The sequence below is a fragment of the Mastigoproctus giganteus genome, chromosome 6 (assembly GCF_048544385.1).
Source record: "Mastigoproctus giganteus isolate SK-2022 chromosome 6, ASM4854438v1, whole genome shotgun sequence".
Classification (NCBI taxonomy): Eukaryota; Metazoa; Arthropoda; class Arachnida; order Uropygi; family Thelyphonidae; genus Mastigoproctus; species Mastigoproctus giganteus.
The window spans coordinates 158,060,348-158,078,242 of record NC_143580.1 but is presented as its reverse complement, the minus strand read 5'-3'; the positions used below and the strand labels follow the sequence as shown (position 1 = coordinate 158,078,242).

Here is a 17,895-nt window from a genome sequence, read left to right as displayed (position 1 = left end):
TCCAAGAACAGAAAGAAAAATTTGCAAATGCCCAGAGTGGCATTTCTAAGGTGTAACATGTTTGTGGGCAGGGGTTTACACAGATAAGGCTAGGTTCCAAAACTGCTGTGTAATGCTTTAAATTTCGGAAAATGTACCAAGAAAATAAGGTTTTTAAAGGATATTCTGTTGAAATTGGTGAACCTTGTAAATGTAGCATGCTGTAAGTATGCTCCACTCACCTAATTTGATGTAGAACAGCATTTTCTTTTACAAAATATGATTTCTATATAGAATTTCAGTTTAGAAATTTCTTGTTATTATGTGTAACAAATGATAACACTTATCTGCTTTTGTTCATTAAAAATTAACAGTACTTTTTTGCATCATTCCTTTGGCTCATTGTAACAAAATTCATTGTTACACAATGACATTTTCATATCTTAATTATTGGTTTGAAATAATGCCAGAAGTGTGTTTTAGAATTTTATAGCCTACTTTTTGAATTTCTTTTAATTATAAAATGAAGATCTAATCTACTCTTATATTTTAACTTATATTTTATTTTATTATTTTATTTTTTTCAGTCATAATAGTAAATTTCATTCATCAGTTATGATTGTTTCTTTTATTTTGGAGCTATTTAATATGGTTTAAATCCTTCCATACTTGATATTTCCTCTGTAAACTGTTTCAGATAAACTGAAGTTTCTAACTTCAGCTAGAGTGCTGCACCCATTGGTAGATCAATGATAAATAGTACTGCTTTATTTAAATTTACTTTAATAATTTTTATTGCTGTTTTTTATTTTATATACACTATATGATATATATTATTGAATATTTATTTGAAGATCAGATATAGTTAAGATTTGCTTAATAATTATATAATGCAAAAACTTTTATTACTTGTAGCAAATAATTCATCCATGCAGATTGTTTTCAATCCAGATTCTCCAACTGTATTTCCAGTTTGCCATTTTTTGGGCCCAGAGCATGGTAAAGTGCCTCTTTATTGCAGAAATTTCTATAAAAAATTTATTATTATTAGAACTAATAAATACAAAGATGCAAAGAATCCAGTCTTATTTAGAATTTTTTTTATTACTTATTACTTACATAGCTGTCATCCCTCTGGATTTACAATAGAGACTCCATTTAAAACTACATTATCATCCTAAAGTTCTTCCTTCTTTTTCATAAAAAAAAAAAAAAAAAAGAAAAAAAAAGTAGAACTACGGCTTCACTGTTAAATTCAGAATTTTTAAAACATTATTTGATTTGCACTGAAAATTTATTAATTAGATACCACAAAAACAAACCAGACATCAAATTTTGTGTGTGTACATGCGTGCGTGAATATAAACTATGATGGACATAATCAAATGATTGATAATTGATTATTTCAATAATCAAAGCAATCAGTTATATGCAGCTTAGTTAATCGATTATGCATTTGCATAATCAATTACAGTAGAGTGTCAAAATTCAAAACATCAATAATCCAAATGAGCCAGCATTTATTTTTTTTTGTTATGCTGGTCCCATAAAATAATTACAGTTATAAGCTCTGGTTATTGTGATCACATTTGCGAATTGAATTTTGATTCTATTAAATGGCAATTCTAATAAGCAAAAATCAGAGGAATATTATCCAGTTTCAAAATGAATGCACAAATTTATACCTTTTCTTTTTTTTTCTTACCAATTTAACAAAATTAAATGATCCATGAAAATCAGAAGAATATTATCCACAGGTTAGCAAAATAAATAAAAATTTATGCTTATGTACACAGCGTAATTTTAATATACATACAGTACTAACTAACATAACACTTTGTTATTCAACACACTTTGTAATCTGATATTTCTGTTCACTGGTGAGTTTTTTTTTTTTTTTTTTTTTAGGAATGTAAAATTTAAAATAGTAAAAAAAGATAGTGTCAATCAATAACAAAACACAACACACAGAAATTAGCTAACACAATATGCACAAGTGAGATACGGAGTAAAAGATTCTTAACAGAGTTTTTACAGAATATTATTTTACTGTATGGCAGTAGTTTTCTTAATCTTTTAAAAGGAAGCAGAAACTTTTAACAATTGAATTCAAGATTGAGATGTTAAACAGACTTTTAAAGGGAGTAAACAGACCTTCTTAGCAAAATTTTACAACGTTGGAAAGTCATCCATAACAGAAATTAAAAACAACAAGGAAAATATTTTAAAGTTTGCATCAAAACTTGATTCAGATGGTACAAAAAAAAAAACTATGAGAACAGCTAATGATCCATCCCTCGAAGATGCTGTTTATTTATGGTTCACACAGAGATTAAAGAGTTTAGGAAAGATTATATCTTGATCTTTGTTTGTGAAAAGGTGCTGGATTTTGACAAAAAATTGATTTTAAATAATTTTTGATAAGTTCAGAAATCCAAACAAATCGGAAGTCTGAATTACCTCCAGTCTGAATTAGTTGATTATCAACAGTCTACTGTTTATGCAAATTAGCTGAATATAAAATTGACAATAATAACAATCGTGTGTATGTTATTAATTTCATAATCATCTAATTTGCATATAATCAATTATGAAAAATCAATTATATTTTTGAATTGGGGATACTTTTAAACATCTTAAATCTATAGGGACCCCTCCTGACTCCAAAGGTTCAGTTATGATGAAGGGTTTGCTAAATTCTTTTGCTGCCTCCTTAACATAACTGAATAGGTCCCATCCACACCAGGTAACAATTTATACAACTTTTTTTTATACAGATTTTCAGCAATTTCTCTTACACATTCCTCTTCATTACACAAAATCACATATCTTCCTGTTAGATTTAAATTCACTTCTGGAATTCCCCCTTCCTAAAGAGTTCCTCACTTGTAAATGTAGATGCGAATTACTTATTCAGTTTATCAGCAACCTGAGCAGGATAATCATCAAGTGGACCGACTCAATCAAACCCTTTCTAATATTAATAAGTAAAGAAGCCTTTGCTACTAGCATTCTTTGCCAGAGACTTCTCATAATCTGACTTAGCTTGAGTATCCTCCTTTTTGATTTGATTACAAAGTAGTTTATGCCTAGTACAGGCTTCTATATCACCTGATAATTTATATACATCTCTTGCATTTTAGTTCTCTGCCACAAGTCTCATCACTTCATCTGACATCCCCTTAGGTCAAAGCTTGGAATGATAATTCATAGTTGGTATTAAAAGCCTAGTAATTTCTATGATTACTTCCCTGAATGCTTCCCATTTAGCATTTACCATTGTAATAATCATCAGACAGCTCCACTGTATAGAATTTAAAAACTGTCTGAAACAAATGTAGTCACCTTTACTGAAGCAAAAGCCCTTTTTGTTTACTACTTGATAGTGGTTAAGTAATCTAAGTATGTAACACCTCAGCACATCATGATCAGTGTCACACAGGGTCTTTTACTAGCAGGTTGTTAATCATGAAGATTTGCTGTTGATAGTCAGATAAAGTGTACTGCCTCCTCTAGTTCCTCTCTAACATGCTGCTGTAGAAAAACATTCATCCAATAAATCCACAAAAGTCTTGCTGTTATGTAGATGACCAGCCACAGGTTCCAGTCGATATCTGGAAAGATAAAATCATCCATTATAAGATATTCTGATTTCCTGGCCCAATCTATTTGTTCTATTCTCTGTATACCTGTTTGTTATATTCATCACTGTCATTATGCCAATAACACACCCCTACTCTTATTTTTGTTTTCCCAGTGCTTAGGTTACACCACACTGACTCAACATAGCACTGGACACTTGTGTCGACTGGATTCATTGCCTTACATTTAACATGCTTCTTTAATTAGAGCATAACACCACTCCCACCCTCCTGACCTGTCTATTCTTGTATACATTGTACCTCCCATATTTGCATTCTACATCCATTCTGTCTGATTGACACTATGTCTCTGATATCCAAACATTATCTGCATTTGACGACTTAATCACTACTTCAACTTTGTCAAATTTATTTATTATTCTCCTAGCTGAGTGTACATGAAAGAATACATGGAATACATGCACATGTTCTCATTTTTAGTTTAATACAACCCATGTATCTGAACGTTTCATGATGACCCACAGCAGGACTTGATATCCCTAACACCTTGCTTTCCAGTCAGCTACATGTTCCAATAGAAGCAATGCAAAAATCACTTTCACATCTGACTGTATTCTAGTTAATCAATTCGTATTAGTATTACTATTAAGAGTGACAAATGATGCAAGAAGGCAAACCTACTATACAACATAAACCAAAAAAAAACGTCCTGGTGGAAGCACTCTCCTTGTTCATCACTGACATCTGCTAAGTTTTCAGGAAAGAAATATAGATGGGAATGAAGGAAATACATCTACAATGACATTCGGCACCCCATGTTCTTGTAACATTTCAGCAAGTTTGTCACCAGTTGCTTATGGTTCTCTTCTTTTCTCTTTCCGAGGAATCTGTGTACCACAGCCTTGAAAGATCTCCATATAGCCAGTTCAACCTCATTCAGGTTTCTTTGAAATTCTTCATCTTTTAGGAGCTTTCTTATTTGAGGACCTATGAAAAGCTTTGGATGAAATAAATTTGGAAACATTTTCAGTAAATATGCAAATACTCTGCGTTATTTATCCGGTGCCTTAGTGAAATTCTTAATCAGTCCTAGCTTGATGTGTAAAGTGAGAAGAAAAACCTTTTGTGGATCAAACAATGGAACATACTTTACATTGCTTTTGCTGGGAATATATTCATCTCTCTCTCTCTCTCTTGTCCCAGTGTTGTAGAACATAATGTTTGGCTGTTGCACGACTATCCCACAAACACAGGAAACAACAGTATTTAGTGAAACCACCTTGCATCCCAACAAGCAGTCCAATCACTTTGAGATCACCACAAATATTCCAACCATAGTCATTGTAACATATAGCAGCAAGAATCTGGAACATACTATCGTAAGTTTCTTTCAGGCCAACAGCATGTACAAGAGGAATTGATGGTCAAGTATTTCCATTATGAAGCCGTACTGCTTTCAAACTTAGCTTTGACACATCAGTGAACAAATGCCATTCAGAGGTATTGTGATCAATGTTCAGTTTGTACATAAGACCAACGTCTTTGCAGACACACATGTTGTTTTCCATTACAAAATATCTTGAAAACTCTTAATTTCGCTTATGGTATATTGTAATGTTTATACCTTTGGCAAGTAAGTTCCACTGTTATAGTCTTGATCCAAGTAATTCAGCCTTCTCTTTGGTTAAGCCCAAGTCTCTGATCACGTCGCTTAATTCTTGTTCAGTATAGTGTGGGGGCCTTTTCTTTTTCTGGCTTGTAGTCCAAATCATGTGAAGTACATGGTTCTGTGTCATCTGGTAAAACAATTTCTTCTGTACCTTCTTCAATACTTCCAATACCCCAAGATTTTGGTGGCACAGGTACTGGCAGTTCTTTACCATGTGGCACTGGCCTAATTGCTGATGGAATATTTGATGCAGTGCTTGCTCATTTTGGAAATACCTTTTATTTTTGTCATGCAGAAATAGCAGTCATTGAAATGATTCTTGGGCTTGGCAACACCATAGGGACGGCAAAAGGTAATGCTCTCAGCTTGCATATAACCACAGCCTTAAGTTCGTTGTACAAGTAATACAACAGATATGTGGAGCCCAATTTTTTTCTTGGTCACCGATCTTGCAGCCAAAGTACAGTGAATGTGCAACTTTTGTGACATTGTATATTTTCTTCCTCTGAGTTTTTGGAGTTAAGTGTCCACAAACATAGCAGAAGTTGTCTGGGTGATTGACGCAAGTTCTGTGCTTTGTCTTCTCCATTTTAACAATGCATTAACCTAAAAACAGTGAAAGCAATTGGAAAATTTGAACAGAAGGTGAATTCTTGTAGTGTAGTTTATCATACACTATACATTGAACAGTTGAATGGTGCAATAAAATTAATAAAAATACAGACTTGTCTGGAAAAGTGCATCAAAATTAAAATATATTATATTGCAAGAACAGTAATGATATACTTGCTTAACTTTTAGCCCAATAAACAAAACCAACCAAAAGTTAATATGTTTAAAAATTGTATTTCAAACAGTAATGATATCTTTGTAAAGAATCCAGTTATCCATCTATATCTTAAAACTGAGACGTGTTAGGAAATATATACCAAACTCTGTATACCCATATATACTGAACTCTGCAGCCACACTCCTTGCATTTCAACCTTCCTCGAACTTCCCAATTATTTGACCCCAGGTAAAGTCATCGAGATGTTGTCTACTGGTCATTTTGTTGTCTGTAGCACTGTATGAAACCAATCGAACATCTGTAACAATCGTGCCCACCATTCGGTAATTTTCACATAACTGCCGAACTGCTGCTTTTATCTGTTTATGTGAGCCCTCTCATCACGATTCAAATTTCTGCATGTGCCCCAGCTTTCTACTGAATGGCCACAGTTATGCAAATCGCCACAGGCTGTTTCGTTTGATTTTGTGGTTGTAACCTTTAGAAATATTAATATCTTTATTGCAGACAGTGAATGGTTACAGGATTGTCTGATGCAATAATACTCATAACAGCGACAATGCTAGGGGTTTAACATAAAATAACTAATACAGGAAAAATTACATAAAACATATATTAGGCGCCTCCATAGCCAGGTGGGAAGGAGCAGCAGTGCGTAACACACGCTTCTTGATTAGACCGGGGTTCGAGCCCGTCACCACCAAATACGGAGGATGCGGAAAGGTTAGGGAATGACCACTGCATATTCCCAGAGCAATATGGCCTTAGTTGCTAATGCTCCTAAAAACCAAATAACAAACAAACAAACATATATTAAAGCGTACAACTTATATTTACATATTTTACATATAAAATTAATATTAACATGGGAAATGAAAGAATTCGTCTTCTGTAGGATTTGTCCTCTACATTCTTTTTTGTAGTCCATATCCATCTCCTGGACGTTGTGGAGCATCTCCATTGGCAAGAATCTATTGCCTATCCTGAGCCTCCACGCCACAGACTGCAGAGAGGGGGAGGGCTCTTAAAGGTTTTGGAAGGGGATCCTCCAATTGCACATCTGCCAAAAAGTTGGCGTATTGACTTCACCCACTATCGTTTTATTTGACACGAGCAAGCGGAGGGTGAATATCCGTTTGGAAACTTTTCTGTAATTTAGAAGTTGGGTGATATCTAAAGTATGTGTTGAGTGGTGGTAGTTTATGCTTGAAGAGGACCCACCGAAGAAGCCAGTACTCATCAGATGCAATGGTTTTCATTGCCGATGCCCAGATTTCTGAACCATAGGTGATGACTGGCTGCAGAAACCAGTATATGTATTGGAGTGTGTACTCAGGCTGTGTGACACAAAGGAGGTGTTATTTGGTAAGCCATCTGGATCTGCAGACCTTGTTGTGAATATCTGCAACATGGTGTTTGAAACTGAGTTTGGGATCGAAGATAACGCCGAGGTCTCTGTGCTTGGTTACTGGGGTGATGGGGGTTCCATGAATATCCAGATTTAGTTGCATTGGGTTTGATTTGAGTGAGAATACCATTTGTGCAGATTTGTTTGGATTTATCTTAAGAGAAAACTGTGCCAACTGTGTAATCAGATTCTTAAGGCTGTTAATAAAATAGTGTTGGTCCTTAAGTTTTGCACACTAGTGTAGTAGTACTAATGGTAATAGTAGTACTGCTATAATTAACGTGACGTACATTGTCATTTAAGAGAACATGCTACTACAGCTAAGTTCAAGCAATGTCGATATCCACCAGCCAACGATAAATGTCATTCCAATTTTTAATATTGTATATTAATATGCCATGATTCACATACAAATTGCATACCTACTTACGTTTCTTTGTAGCATAAAATCATTGGCTTATCAGAACGTATAATATGAATGCCTGATCTTTTGAATAGGCTTAGCCAAGCTGATGATCATAGTTATCATCATCCACAAAAGTTCTATCAGCCACAAAAGTTCTATAGAAAGGCTATGAACTGTTGAAATAATGTGTAATATTGGTTACAGTTAATACTTTGGCTCCTGGGCCCCCTTTTGGATCCTGGGTCCAGGTACGATGTACTCCCCCCCCCCATCATAAGCCCTGCTCTTAACATAGTCACTGGTTAGTAGAATCAGCCACTTTATAGAATCAAATTCAGATCATTAAAATGCCTACACTTTCATCGTTATCATATGTTTGGTTATAAGAATCAATTTTGAATGCCTTTTTGATATTTATGTAGGCCACAACCATAAAACAATAAAAATAATTTGCGGTTTCCTATTTATTGGACTTTTCTGTTAGTGCAATCTATTATAAACGGACAGTAAACTGAATCTTATTGCATTTACAATAGTACTGATAGCTGGAATTTTGTGGGTTTTACATTATTATTGTGAAATGTGTTTTCCCTTCCATGGAATCTTCAATCGTATAAAAAACATAAATAAATTTTCAGAACCTTCTCTTCATTCCTGTTTTTTAATTTTTGTAAACTTGTTACTCCTATCTCAATTGTGTGTATCATATTAGTTGCCATTTTATGCATGTGCCATGTTCTTTGTTATTGATTGCTTATCTTTTTTACTGTTCTATCAGCCACAAAAGTTCTATAGAAAGGCTATGAACTGTTGAAATAATGTGTAATATTGGTTATAGTTAATACTTTGAATTTTACAACAAAAAAAAAAAAAAAAAAAAGTCAGCAAACAGAAATATCACTTAGTTAGCATGTACATATTACAGTAGTAATTAAGCTATGTACGTAAGCATAAATTTATTTTTATTTTGTTAATCTGTGGAAAATATTCTTTAGATTTTATGTATCATTTAATTTTATTAATTGGCAAGGTAATAAAGCTTAAATTTTATATCTTTATATCTTAAATTTTATAATGCTTTATATCTTTACTTTGTATACCTGTGGATATTATTCCTCCTATCTTTGCTTATCAGAATTGCAATTTAATAGAATTAAAATTCAATGTGCAAACGTGATCACAATGACCGGCACTTACAACATATTGTACAGTGAACGGAGAGTTTATTGTAAAGTGATTTGATCATACAGTGAATTAATCGTAAAGTGGGGGTCCACTTTAGTTCGCTCCAGAGAGTATATTTTGGATGAAAGATTTGGGGTAGCTGTTGTTTACGAACTTTGTGGTCCGATAAAGATGACACTGCTGAATTTGTTAAATATAGTAGAAGGTGCATATGTCTGTTGTACGTATCGATAGGTACATTTTAAGTAATTAGAATTAATGTGTAATTGCTGTTTTTATCAGACACACAATGAGTATGCATTGATTATCTTAAAATTTCTATACATTATTTTATTTTTTTTTTATAAGTTCAATTTTCAAGTCTGGAACTATAGGGAACTGTTACAAAATATGTGGACCATTTATATAGACACAAAAAAGCAAATTTTGCCAGTTATTATGTTTGGCATTATGTTTGGCTGCGGAAGTTGAGGTCTGTGCAGATTTAGAAGGGGTTTTTTCCAACACATCACAAAATTTCTCTTCAGCTGTAGAATTGGCACTGGCAACTTCACTACATACTTTAATGTTTTGGAAACCAGCGCAATGCTTGAGGCGCCTCCATAGCCAGGTGGGCAGCAGCAGTGCCTAGCACACACTCCTTGATTAGACCAGGGTTCGAGACCATGACCACCAAATACGGAGGATGCAGAAAGGTCAAGGAATGACCACCGCATATCCCCGGAGAAATATGGCCTTAGTTGCTAATGCTCCTAAAAAAAAAAAAAAAAAAAAAAAAAGCAATGCTTGAACCTATTGAACCACCCATTGCTTGCCACAAACTTAGCTTGGGGTTCGCCATACTTATCCTTAATATCTTCATATATACTTCTTGCTTTTGCTTGAATGGCCATTAGATTCAGGGTTGCTTGCTTTTGAATCCGATTTTCCACCCATATTATTAATAGCTTTTCCATCTTCGATATAGCACCTGAATGCTGTTTTGTGATCACTGTTGATCTTAAATGTGTTGATCCTTTAACATGTTCTTTTATACTATCCCTTAAAATAGTATTCACTGTTGAAGCAGTGAGACCTAATTCCGTGCAATAGATTACAAACTTTGTCCTGCTTTGTACTTTTTAGTTAATCATCTTCATTTCTGAATCAATTTTGTTTCATTTCCTAGTACTGCCAGCACCTTGCACTTTCTGTTGGCCCCTTTCCCTTCACCACTGTAATAAGTAAATAGGAATGAAGAGAATATTCTGAAAATTTATTTGTTTTTTTATATGATTGAAGATTTCAGTGAAGGGGAACTCATTTCACCATAATACCGTAATGTAAAAACCCCACAGAATTCCAGTTATCAGTATTATCGCAAATGCAATAAGATTGAGTTTACTACCCGTTTATAATAGATTGGGCTAACAGAAAAGCCCAATAAACTGGAAACTGCAAATTGTTTTTATTGTTTTATGGTAGTGACCTCCAGAAATGTGTTAAAATATCACAAAGGCGTTTAAAATTGATTCTTATAATGGAACATATGATAACAATGAAAGTGTAGTGCAGTTTCCATTATAAAAATGACCTTTTAGAGAAATAAATAGCTTAGTTATATAGCGAAAATTTCAACTTACTTCCGAGGTCTTGGAACGAATTACCAAAAAAAAACAAAACAATGTACTATTGGGTTCACATTACAATATTTTCATGATACCTATGTTTATTCCTACAGGATCTAAAATACATTTCCACGATTTTTTTAAGTTTGCACCGGCTGGTAAAAACTTACATAAAGTTGAATTTCCATAAGTCAAGCATTACATAAGCCGGGGAGTTGTTGTAATCCATTTTGGACTTTTGAACAAGTAATGTGTGTTTTTCCAGTTAACTTACCTAACATAAAAATTAGCCTCACCACTGAAAAGCATGGTTATTCTGAAATCAGGATTTTCTTTCAAAGCAACAGCCCTCCTTGTGTTCAGTAGGATTATCCTCATTCTTGAAGAATTTGCAGTCACACCTGAGCATTGAGTGATCATTGCTTTATCAGAAACTCCATGAAGGTCTGCTGGCTGCAATCTTTATTGAATACTGACCCTATTTCCTTGAATTTGCCAACTGACTAACTGTTTACACACAGTTAGTTAATTGGGGACTGTTCTGAATGATGCATATTGAATGAATTTGTAACTTTCACTGACAGTGATCTCCATTCAGCAGAATTACTTCACACTCTCATCTTTATTCAGGGTCATAAATCACAGCTGCAACAAAAATAGATTAAAAACTGAAAACAAGCCATATAGCCTACAGTTCCAGACTTATGTGATACCCTGCATATAGCATATATATGGGTACTTCATTTTTATTTAATTTTAAAAGCTATTGGATGGAAAGTTGGAGATTTAAAATTTTCTGCTCTGCTTGTTGTGTTTTTCTATTGTTGAAATTTTTTAGTATATCTGTTATTTTGTGGGAGTGGTCCTAACTCTTAAAATCTAGTTTAGTACTGTCCTCAGGGTCAGTCCTTTCACTATGTGTACCTCAATGCTAGTTTGATGCTATAGGTTAGATTAGAAATTAATGTATTGGAATGTTTAGTGTTAAATAATGCACTGGTGATTGTAAAGTGCAATACTATCTGTTCTTTCTAGGCTGTTCATTTTTGTGAACAATAAATTTGTATAATTTTTAACCTTCATTATCTGAGAAACATTTGTATTTTAAGAGCAAACCAGTTGCATTTTTTCTTGAATGTTTGGTATATATATATATATATATATATATATATATTTTTTTTTTTTTTTTTTTTCCCCCCAGTTGTAGGTCCTTTAAGAGAGAAGTTGAGTGAAAATATTTCTTCATGGTAAGTCTTCAGACTTCTATATAAAATTTCTATTTTTTCTTATGTCATCCATTATGAAACTGTTATTGTATTGACAGTAACCTTAATATCACTGATCAGTACTTGTTTCTATATTCAAATTATATTTATTTAAAGTTATGTTAACTGTCCACTTTTAACTTTTACAGGATTGAGTTTTCTGATATGGTTATGATCCTGTAGAGTGAGTTTTTTTGTGTAATCTGGAATTTTTCTAAAAAAACAAAAAGTGCTACATAAATGCTTTTAAATGTTAATTTGTTCTTATTATGGCTTGATACTCCACCATTAGTTAAAATTCCACTGTAATGATGCACTGGTTTGGAGTTTTATTATCATAATAAAATGCTTTTGCATAATCTATAAAACACAAAACGATTGGAACATTGAATTCTTTGCATTTTTCAATGATCAGTTGTAGGCTTAAGATCTGATCTCTGGTTCCTCTGCCACTTCTGAAACCTGCTTGCTCTTCTGGCATTGGAGTTTTATTATCATAATCACTGGATTGGAGTTTTATTATCATAATAAAAATATGACTGAATTAATCTGAAGTATGAATAACACTAATTAAACCATATGAATTATTTTAAAGTGAATTTTATTGTGTACAAAGGGTTAGAATCATCTGTTGTTGAATTTCTTAGGATATCTGTTATTCCGTGGGAGTGGTCCTAACTCCTGGAAGCTGCCGTTTAGTATTGTCCTCAGGTCAGTCACTTTGTGCCTCAAAGTTTGATTACTGGAATAGTAGTTTGGGACTGTTGTATGTATATGTATGAGGTTACAGTAAACTTCTATTTTTGCTTTGTTTACCAACACATGAAGGAAAGGCAGGGTGTTTTTTTTCAATTTCAGGGTGAAAAGCTAATGTAGTAGTGGAAATCTGAAATCTCATTGTTTTGATTCCATGTGAAGAAATATCAACGAATTGGAGGCACAACTTAAGTGAAGAGGGCCTCAAAATCAATGTCTAAAAAAGGCCTCTGATATATATATAAAGGATCTCCATCCTTTTCTCCCTTCTTCTGAAGAGAAAATTTTCTGAAGTGAGTAACTGTTTAGAGTAATGCTAAGAACAAAAGAGTCCCGTAATGCATACCTGGTTTTTAGATGCAGAAGAAGCAATATTTATTATGTGCTTATACCAAGAGAGATTAGAAGTCAGGGTAAGTAACCATAATAGAGAATCTTGTCTAGACATCTAAAGGTTTATCAAAGATAAACACAGGAGCTGTAGACTCCTTTTTTGCAAGATAAAAGACAGGATGAAATTTTAGAGTTTTCGAAGGATTAAAATTATCTAAGTTATCTTTGCCCCATTGGAGAATTACCTGAAGATCAGAATTTATAGTAATAGTAGTAGTGGCATGTGATGCAAGAAAGCAAGTGTATGAGCTTATGCAGCATCAGTCCAAAAAAAAAAAAATCATACCATTCCCTCCAAATGCCTGTTCGGTTCCTCCTTAAATTTATTTAACCTATCAACTTCCACAATGACAGATGGAAGTTTGTTCCAGCAATTAACCACCCGCTGGCTAAAGGCAAATTTCCGCACATCTATTCTACATGTCTTTTCTTAATTTGAATTTATGCCCCCTTAGGTTCGTAATCTGAACAAGTGGAAAAATCCCATCAGAATTCAGCGTGCTCAACCCATTCAAGGCCTTATACACCTCAATCAGATCACTGCACAGGTGCCTAGTCTCCAGCCACTGCAATTTGCAGAACTTAAGCCTCTCTTGGTAAGAGGATCCCTTCATTCCCCTCACCAATCTTGTTGCCCTTCTCTGTACACGCTCAAGTAAATCTACATCCTTCCTAAAATGAGGCCTCCAGACCTGTACGCAGTACTCAAGGCGTGGCCTGACCATTGCTTTATACAGAGGGACAATCACCTCCTTTTCCCTGCTAGCAAAATTCCTATATATCATTGACAAAACCCCATGACCTGCCCTGGCAGCCTGTCTGCATTGCTCAGAAAATTTCATATCTGACTGCACAATTACTCCCAGGTCTTTTTCATTTTCTACCACCTTAAGTGTAGTACCACACAGTTGGTACGTTTCTCTTGGGTTACTTCTACCCATATGCAGTACTTTGCATTTGTCAAGGTTAAATTTCAGTTACCACTTCTTAGCCTATCTGCCCAAATTATCTAGATCCTGTTGCAGTAGCACACTGCCATTACTGTCATTAACAACCCTGCCAACCTTTGTATCATCTGCAAACTTCGACACTAAGCCTGATATACCTTCATCAATATAATTGATAAATATACAAAACAACAGAGGACCTAACACCGAACCCTGTGGGACTCCACTAATAACATTAGTCCACGAAGAGCAGCACCCATTAATTACCACCCTCTGTCTTCTCCCACTCAACCATTCTTTTATCCATTGTAGCAACTTACCCTTAATACCATTCTGCTCCAATTTGTACAATAGTCTTCCATGCGCAACAGTGTCAAAAGCTTTCCTGAAATCCAAATATATGATATCAAAATTATTTTTTGCATCCAGTTCCTTTGTAACCACATCATAATATCCTCTCAAATTTGTCAGACAAGACTTTCCCTTAACAAACCCATGCTGTGTCTGAATTATTGCTGCAGTCTTGTCTAGATGGTCCTGCAATGCATCTTTAACCAGTGACTCAATTATTTTACCCAGAACAGAAGTTAAACTAACTGGTCTGTAATTACTCGTGTCACCCTTCGATCCCCCTTTGTGAATTGGGGATACATTTGCACATCTCCATTCTGTGGGGACCTCCCCTGAGTCCAAGGATGCTCTCATAATTATGGCTAAGGGTTTGCTTAGTTGCTTTGCCGCCTCCTTTAATATAATTGGATAGATCCTATCCACCCCAGGTGCCTTTCTTATGTTTAACTTCAACAATTTCTCCTCCACTTTGCTCTCAGTTATTACAAAATCATTAAGCACCCTGCTACAATTTGATTACCTTCTGCCATTTTCAAACCTTAATAACTCCTCATGTGTGAACGTAGATGCAAAATACTCATTCAGTTTGTTTGCTATCTGAACAGGATCATCAACAGTCAAACCATGGAGTTGGTGGGTGATATTTAAGAACCTAAGCTGTTTGTGCAGGGCAAGGTTTCTCAAACTAGAAAGTGGAATGCAATGTGTTGTCATCTGGAACACTATGGATAGGATGTCCAGTCAGTGGAAGAAAGTCACTGATATACAAGAGGAAATGAGAGGAAAAATGAACCAAACCTTGAGGGATACCAGCAATTGTGAAGAAGTTAGAAGACAGAGAAAAACCTTGATACCCAATTGCAAAAAACAGTTAGAATCCACAAGGTGAAAGCTTGTTAAGAGGACCGTTTTGCCGAATATGATCAAATGCTTAGAAATATCAAGAGCAACTGCTTTAATTTCACCAGATTTTTCCAATGATTTGTCCATAGATGGGTAACATAAGCCAAAATATCACCAGTGAATTGACACTGATGGAATTTGTTTTGGTGATCACTGAAATCCGTTTGCATAATGAATTTCTCCATTACTTTAGAAAGTGTAGAAATAAGTGCAATGGGACAAAAATTTGTATGGGAGGGATTTGTCATCCTGTTTAGTAACAGGCTGGATGCAAACAAATTTCCAAGCAGAAGGAAAAACAGCAGTGGAATAAGAAAGTGTAAAGATGGAGAAATACCATCAGGACCTGGAGTTTTCTTGGCATCAAGATTGTTAAAATTTCTTTTGACATCCTTTAGACAGAAGATCACAGGAGATATTGAGTGGAATATACTGGGATTGGAAAGAGATAGTTTACCAAGATTGTCAATACAGGAGTTAGAGGAAAAGTAGGATGCTTGTAAATCAGCTTAACTTTTAGCTGAGGAGGTAATAGAACCAACAGGTTTTAACAGAGGTGGAGTATAGATGGCAAAAGTTGCAGCCATCTGGTCTGCAAATTTTGCCATCTTTCTGGTCTCTTTAGCATGAGACCAGAAAGCTTGACTTCTGTTTGGACAAGAAGGAAGTTTTCTGCTCTTATTTAGCCTGTTCAAAATGATTTAAATTTTCAGAAATTTTAATTCACAACGTATTCATTTTTATAGTATAATATAAAAAATAAATCAGAAAGAGCATATATAAAGGTAAAACAAATTGTAAATGATAAAAGAAACTGTTTTAGATTTCTATTCTTAAGTTAAAATAGTGTAGATTTGGAGAGACCTATATATTTGTTTATGTAGTTTATGTCCTTTGTCCTCTTTATTATTATTATTATTATTAGTAGTAGTAGTAGTAGTAAACAGTACAAAAAAGCAAGCTTATGCATCAGCCAAAAAAAACGCATATCATCTGTCCATCCCCTCTAATAATTTGTCTAGTTTTTGATTAAATTTATTAAAAATATTACTTCTACAAAAACAGTTGGAAGTTTTTCTGAACATTCAACTGCTCACTGGATGAAAACAAATTTCCACATGTCTGTCCCATAACCATCCTTCCTCAGTTTGAATTTATGCCCACTTGTGTGTATATGCGTGTGTGTAGTGTGAGCAAGAGAAAAGATCTCATTAACATTGACTTTACCGAATCCATTCAAAGCCTTAACTGTCTCAATCAGATCTTCTTGCAGGTGCCTAGTCTTTAAATGCTGCAATCTGCAAAACTGGAGCCTTTCCTAGTAAGAGCACCCTTTTTTTTTTCTCCCCTCACTAATCTCTAGCTCTTCTCTGCATCTGTTCCAACTATTAAAATAAAGCCTCCAGACCGATATGCAGTACTCAAGATGTGACCATATACATTGCCTTATACAACAGAATAATCACCTCCTTTTCCCTGTTGGAAAAATATCTGTATATCATTAACAAAACCCAATGAGCTATCCTGGCAGCCTGTCTGCAGTTCTCAGAGAACTTCATGTATAACTGCACAGTTACCACCAGGTCTCTTTCATTCTCCACTACCCTCAGTATAGTATCACCCAGTTGGTGGTGCCTCCTTAGCCAGGTGGGCAGGAGCAGCAGTGTATGTAGCACATGCTTCTTGATTAGAATGGGGTTTGAGCCCGTGACCACCAAATACAGAGGATGTGGAAAGATCAGGGAATGACCACCACATATCCCCGGAGCAATATGGCCTTAGTTGCTAATGCTCCTAAAAACCAAATAACAACAACAACAACAACAACAACCCAGTTGAGAATTCTGAGATTACTGCTATTAATCAGTTGTTTCTTCTCAGCTCATCTGCTAAATTTTGTAAACCTTTTTGTAGTAGCATACCCTGATTATTGTCAGTAACCATCCCATCAAGTTTCATATTATCTACATACTTAAATGTTAAGCAGGGTATCCTTCATCAATATCATTAATAAATATAGAAAACAGCAATAGGCCCAGCACTAAACCCTGTGGGGCTCTACAAATAACAATTGTCCAAGAAGAGCAATGCCTGTTTATAGCCACTCTGTAACTTCTCTCACTCAACCTTACCTTTATCCATTGCAGCAACTTAACCTTAATGCCATGCTGTTCCAATTTGTATAGCAGTCTTTTATGTGCAACAGTATCAAAAGATTTTATGAAATCTAAGTATATGATGTCAAAATTACTTTTTTGCATCCAGTTTCTGTGTCATAGTGGAATCAGATGGGTCAGAGGAATCATCCCTTAACAAATCCATGCTGTCACTACAGTATAACTGCATTTCTATCTAGATGGGCCTGCATTACTTCTTTAACTGGGACTCTATTTTCTGAGGAACAGAAGTCACACTATCAGGTCTGTAATTATTCATGCCACTCTGATCCTCCTTATAGGTATTGGTAAATATTTTCACATCTTCAGTCTACAGGGACATGACTGAATCCATAATGCTGTCATAATTATTGCTAAAGGTTTACTTTTCTCCTTTGCTGCTTCTCTTAATATAATTGGATAGACCCTATCCACCCCAGGTGCCTGGTTTTTATTTTCAGCTTCAACAATTTCTCCT

At 34.7% G+C, this 17,895-nt stretch overlaps 1 protein-coding gene across 1 annotated transcript in view; it reads left to right on the top strand.

Annotated features, from left to right (window-relative positions):
* The window catches only part of Fancl (E3 ubiquitin-protein ligase Fancl), a 202,065-nt gene that overhangs the window by 120,321 nt on the left and 63,849 nt on the right, over positions 1 to 17,895 (top strand). Inside the window, exons 7-8 of the mRNA XM_090375427.1 lie at positions 895 to 978; positions 11,848 to 11,893. Coding sequence (XP_090231553.1) covers positions 895 to 978; positions 11,848 to 11,893 — 130 coding nt within the window. The remainder of the gene's footprint in view (positions 1 to 894; positions 979 to 11,847; positions 11,894 to 17,895) is intronic.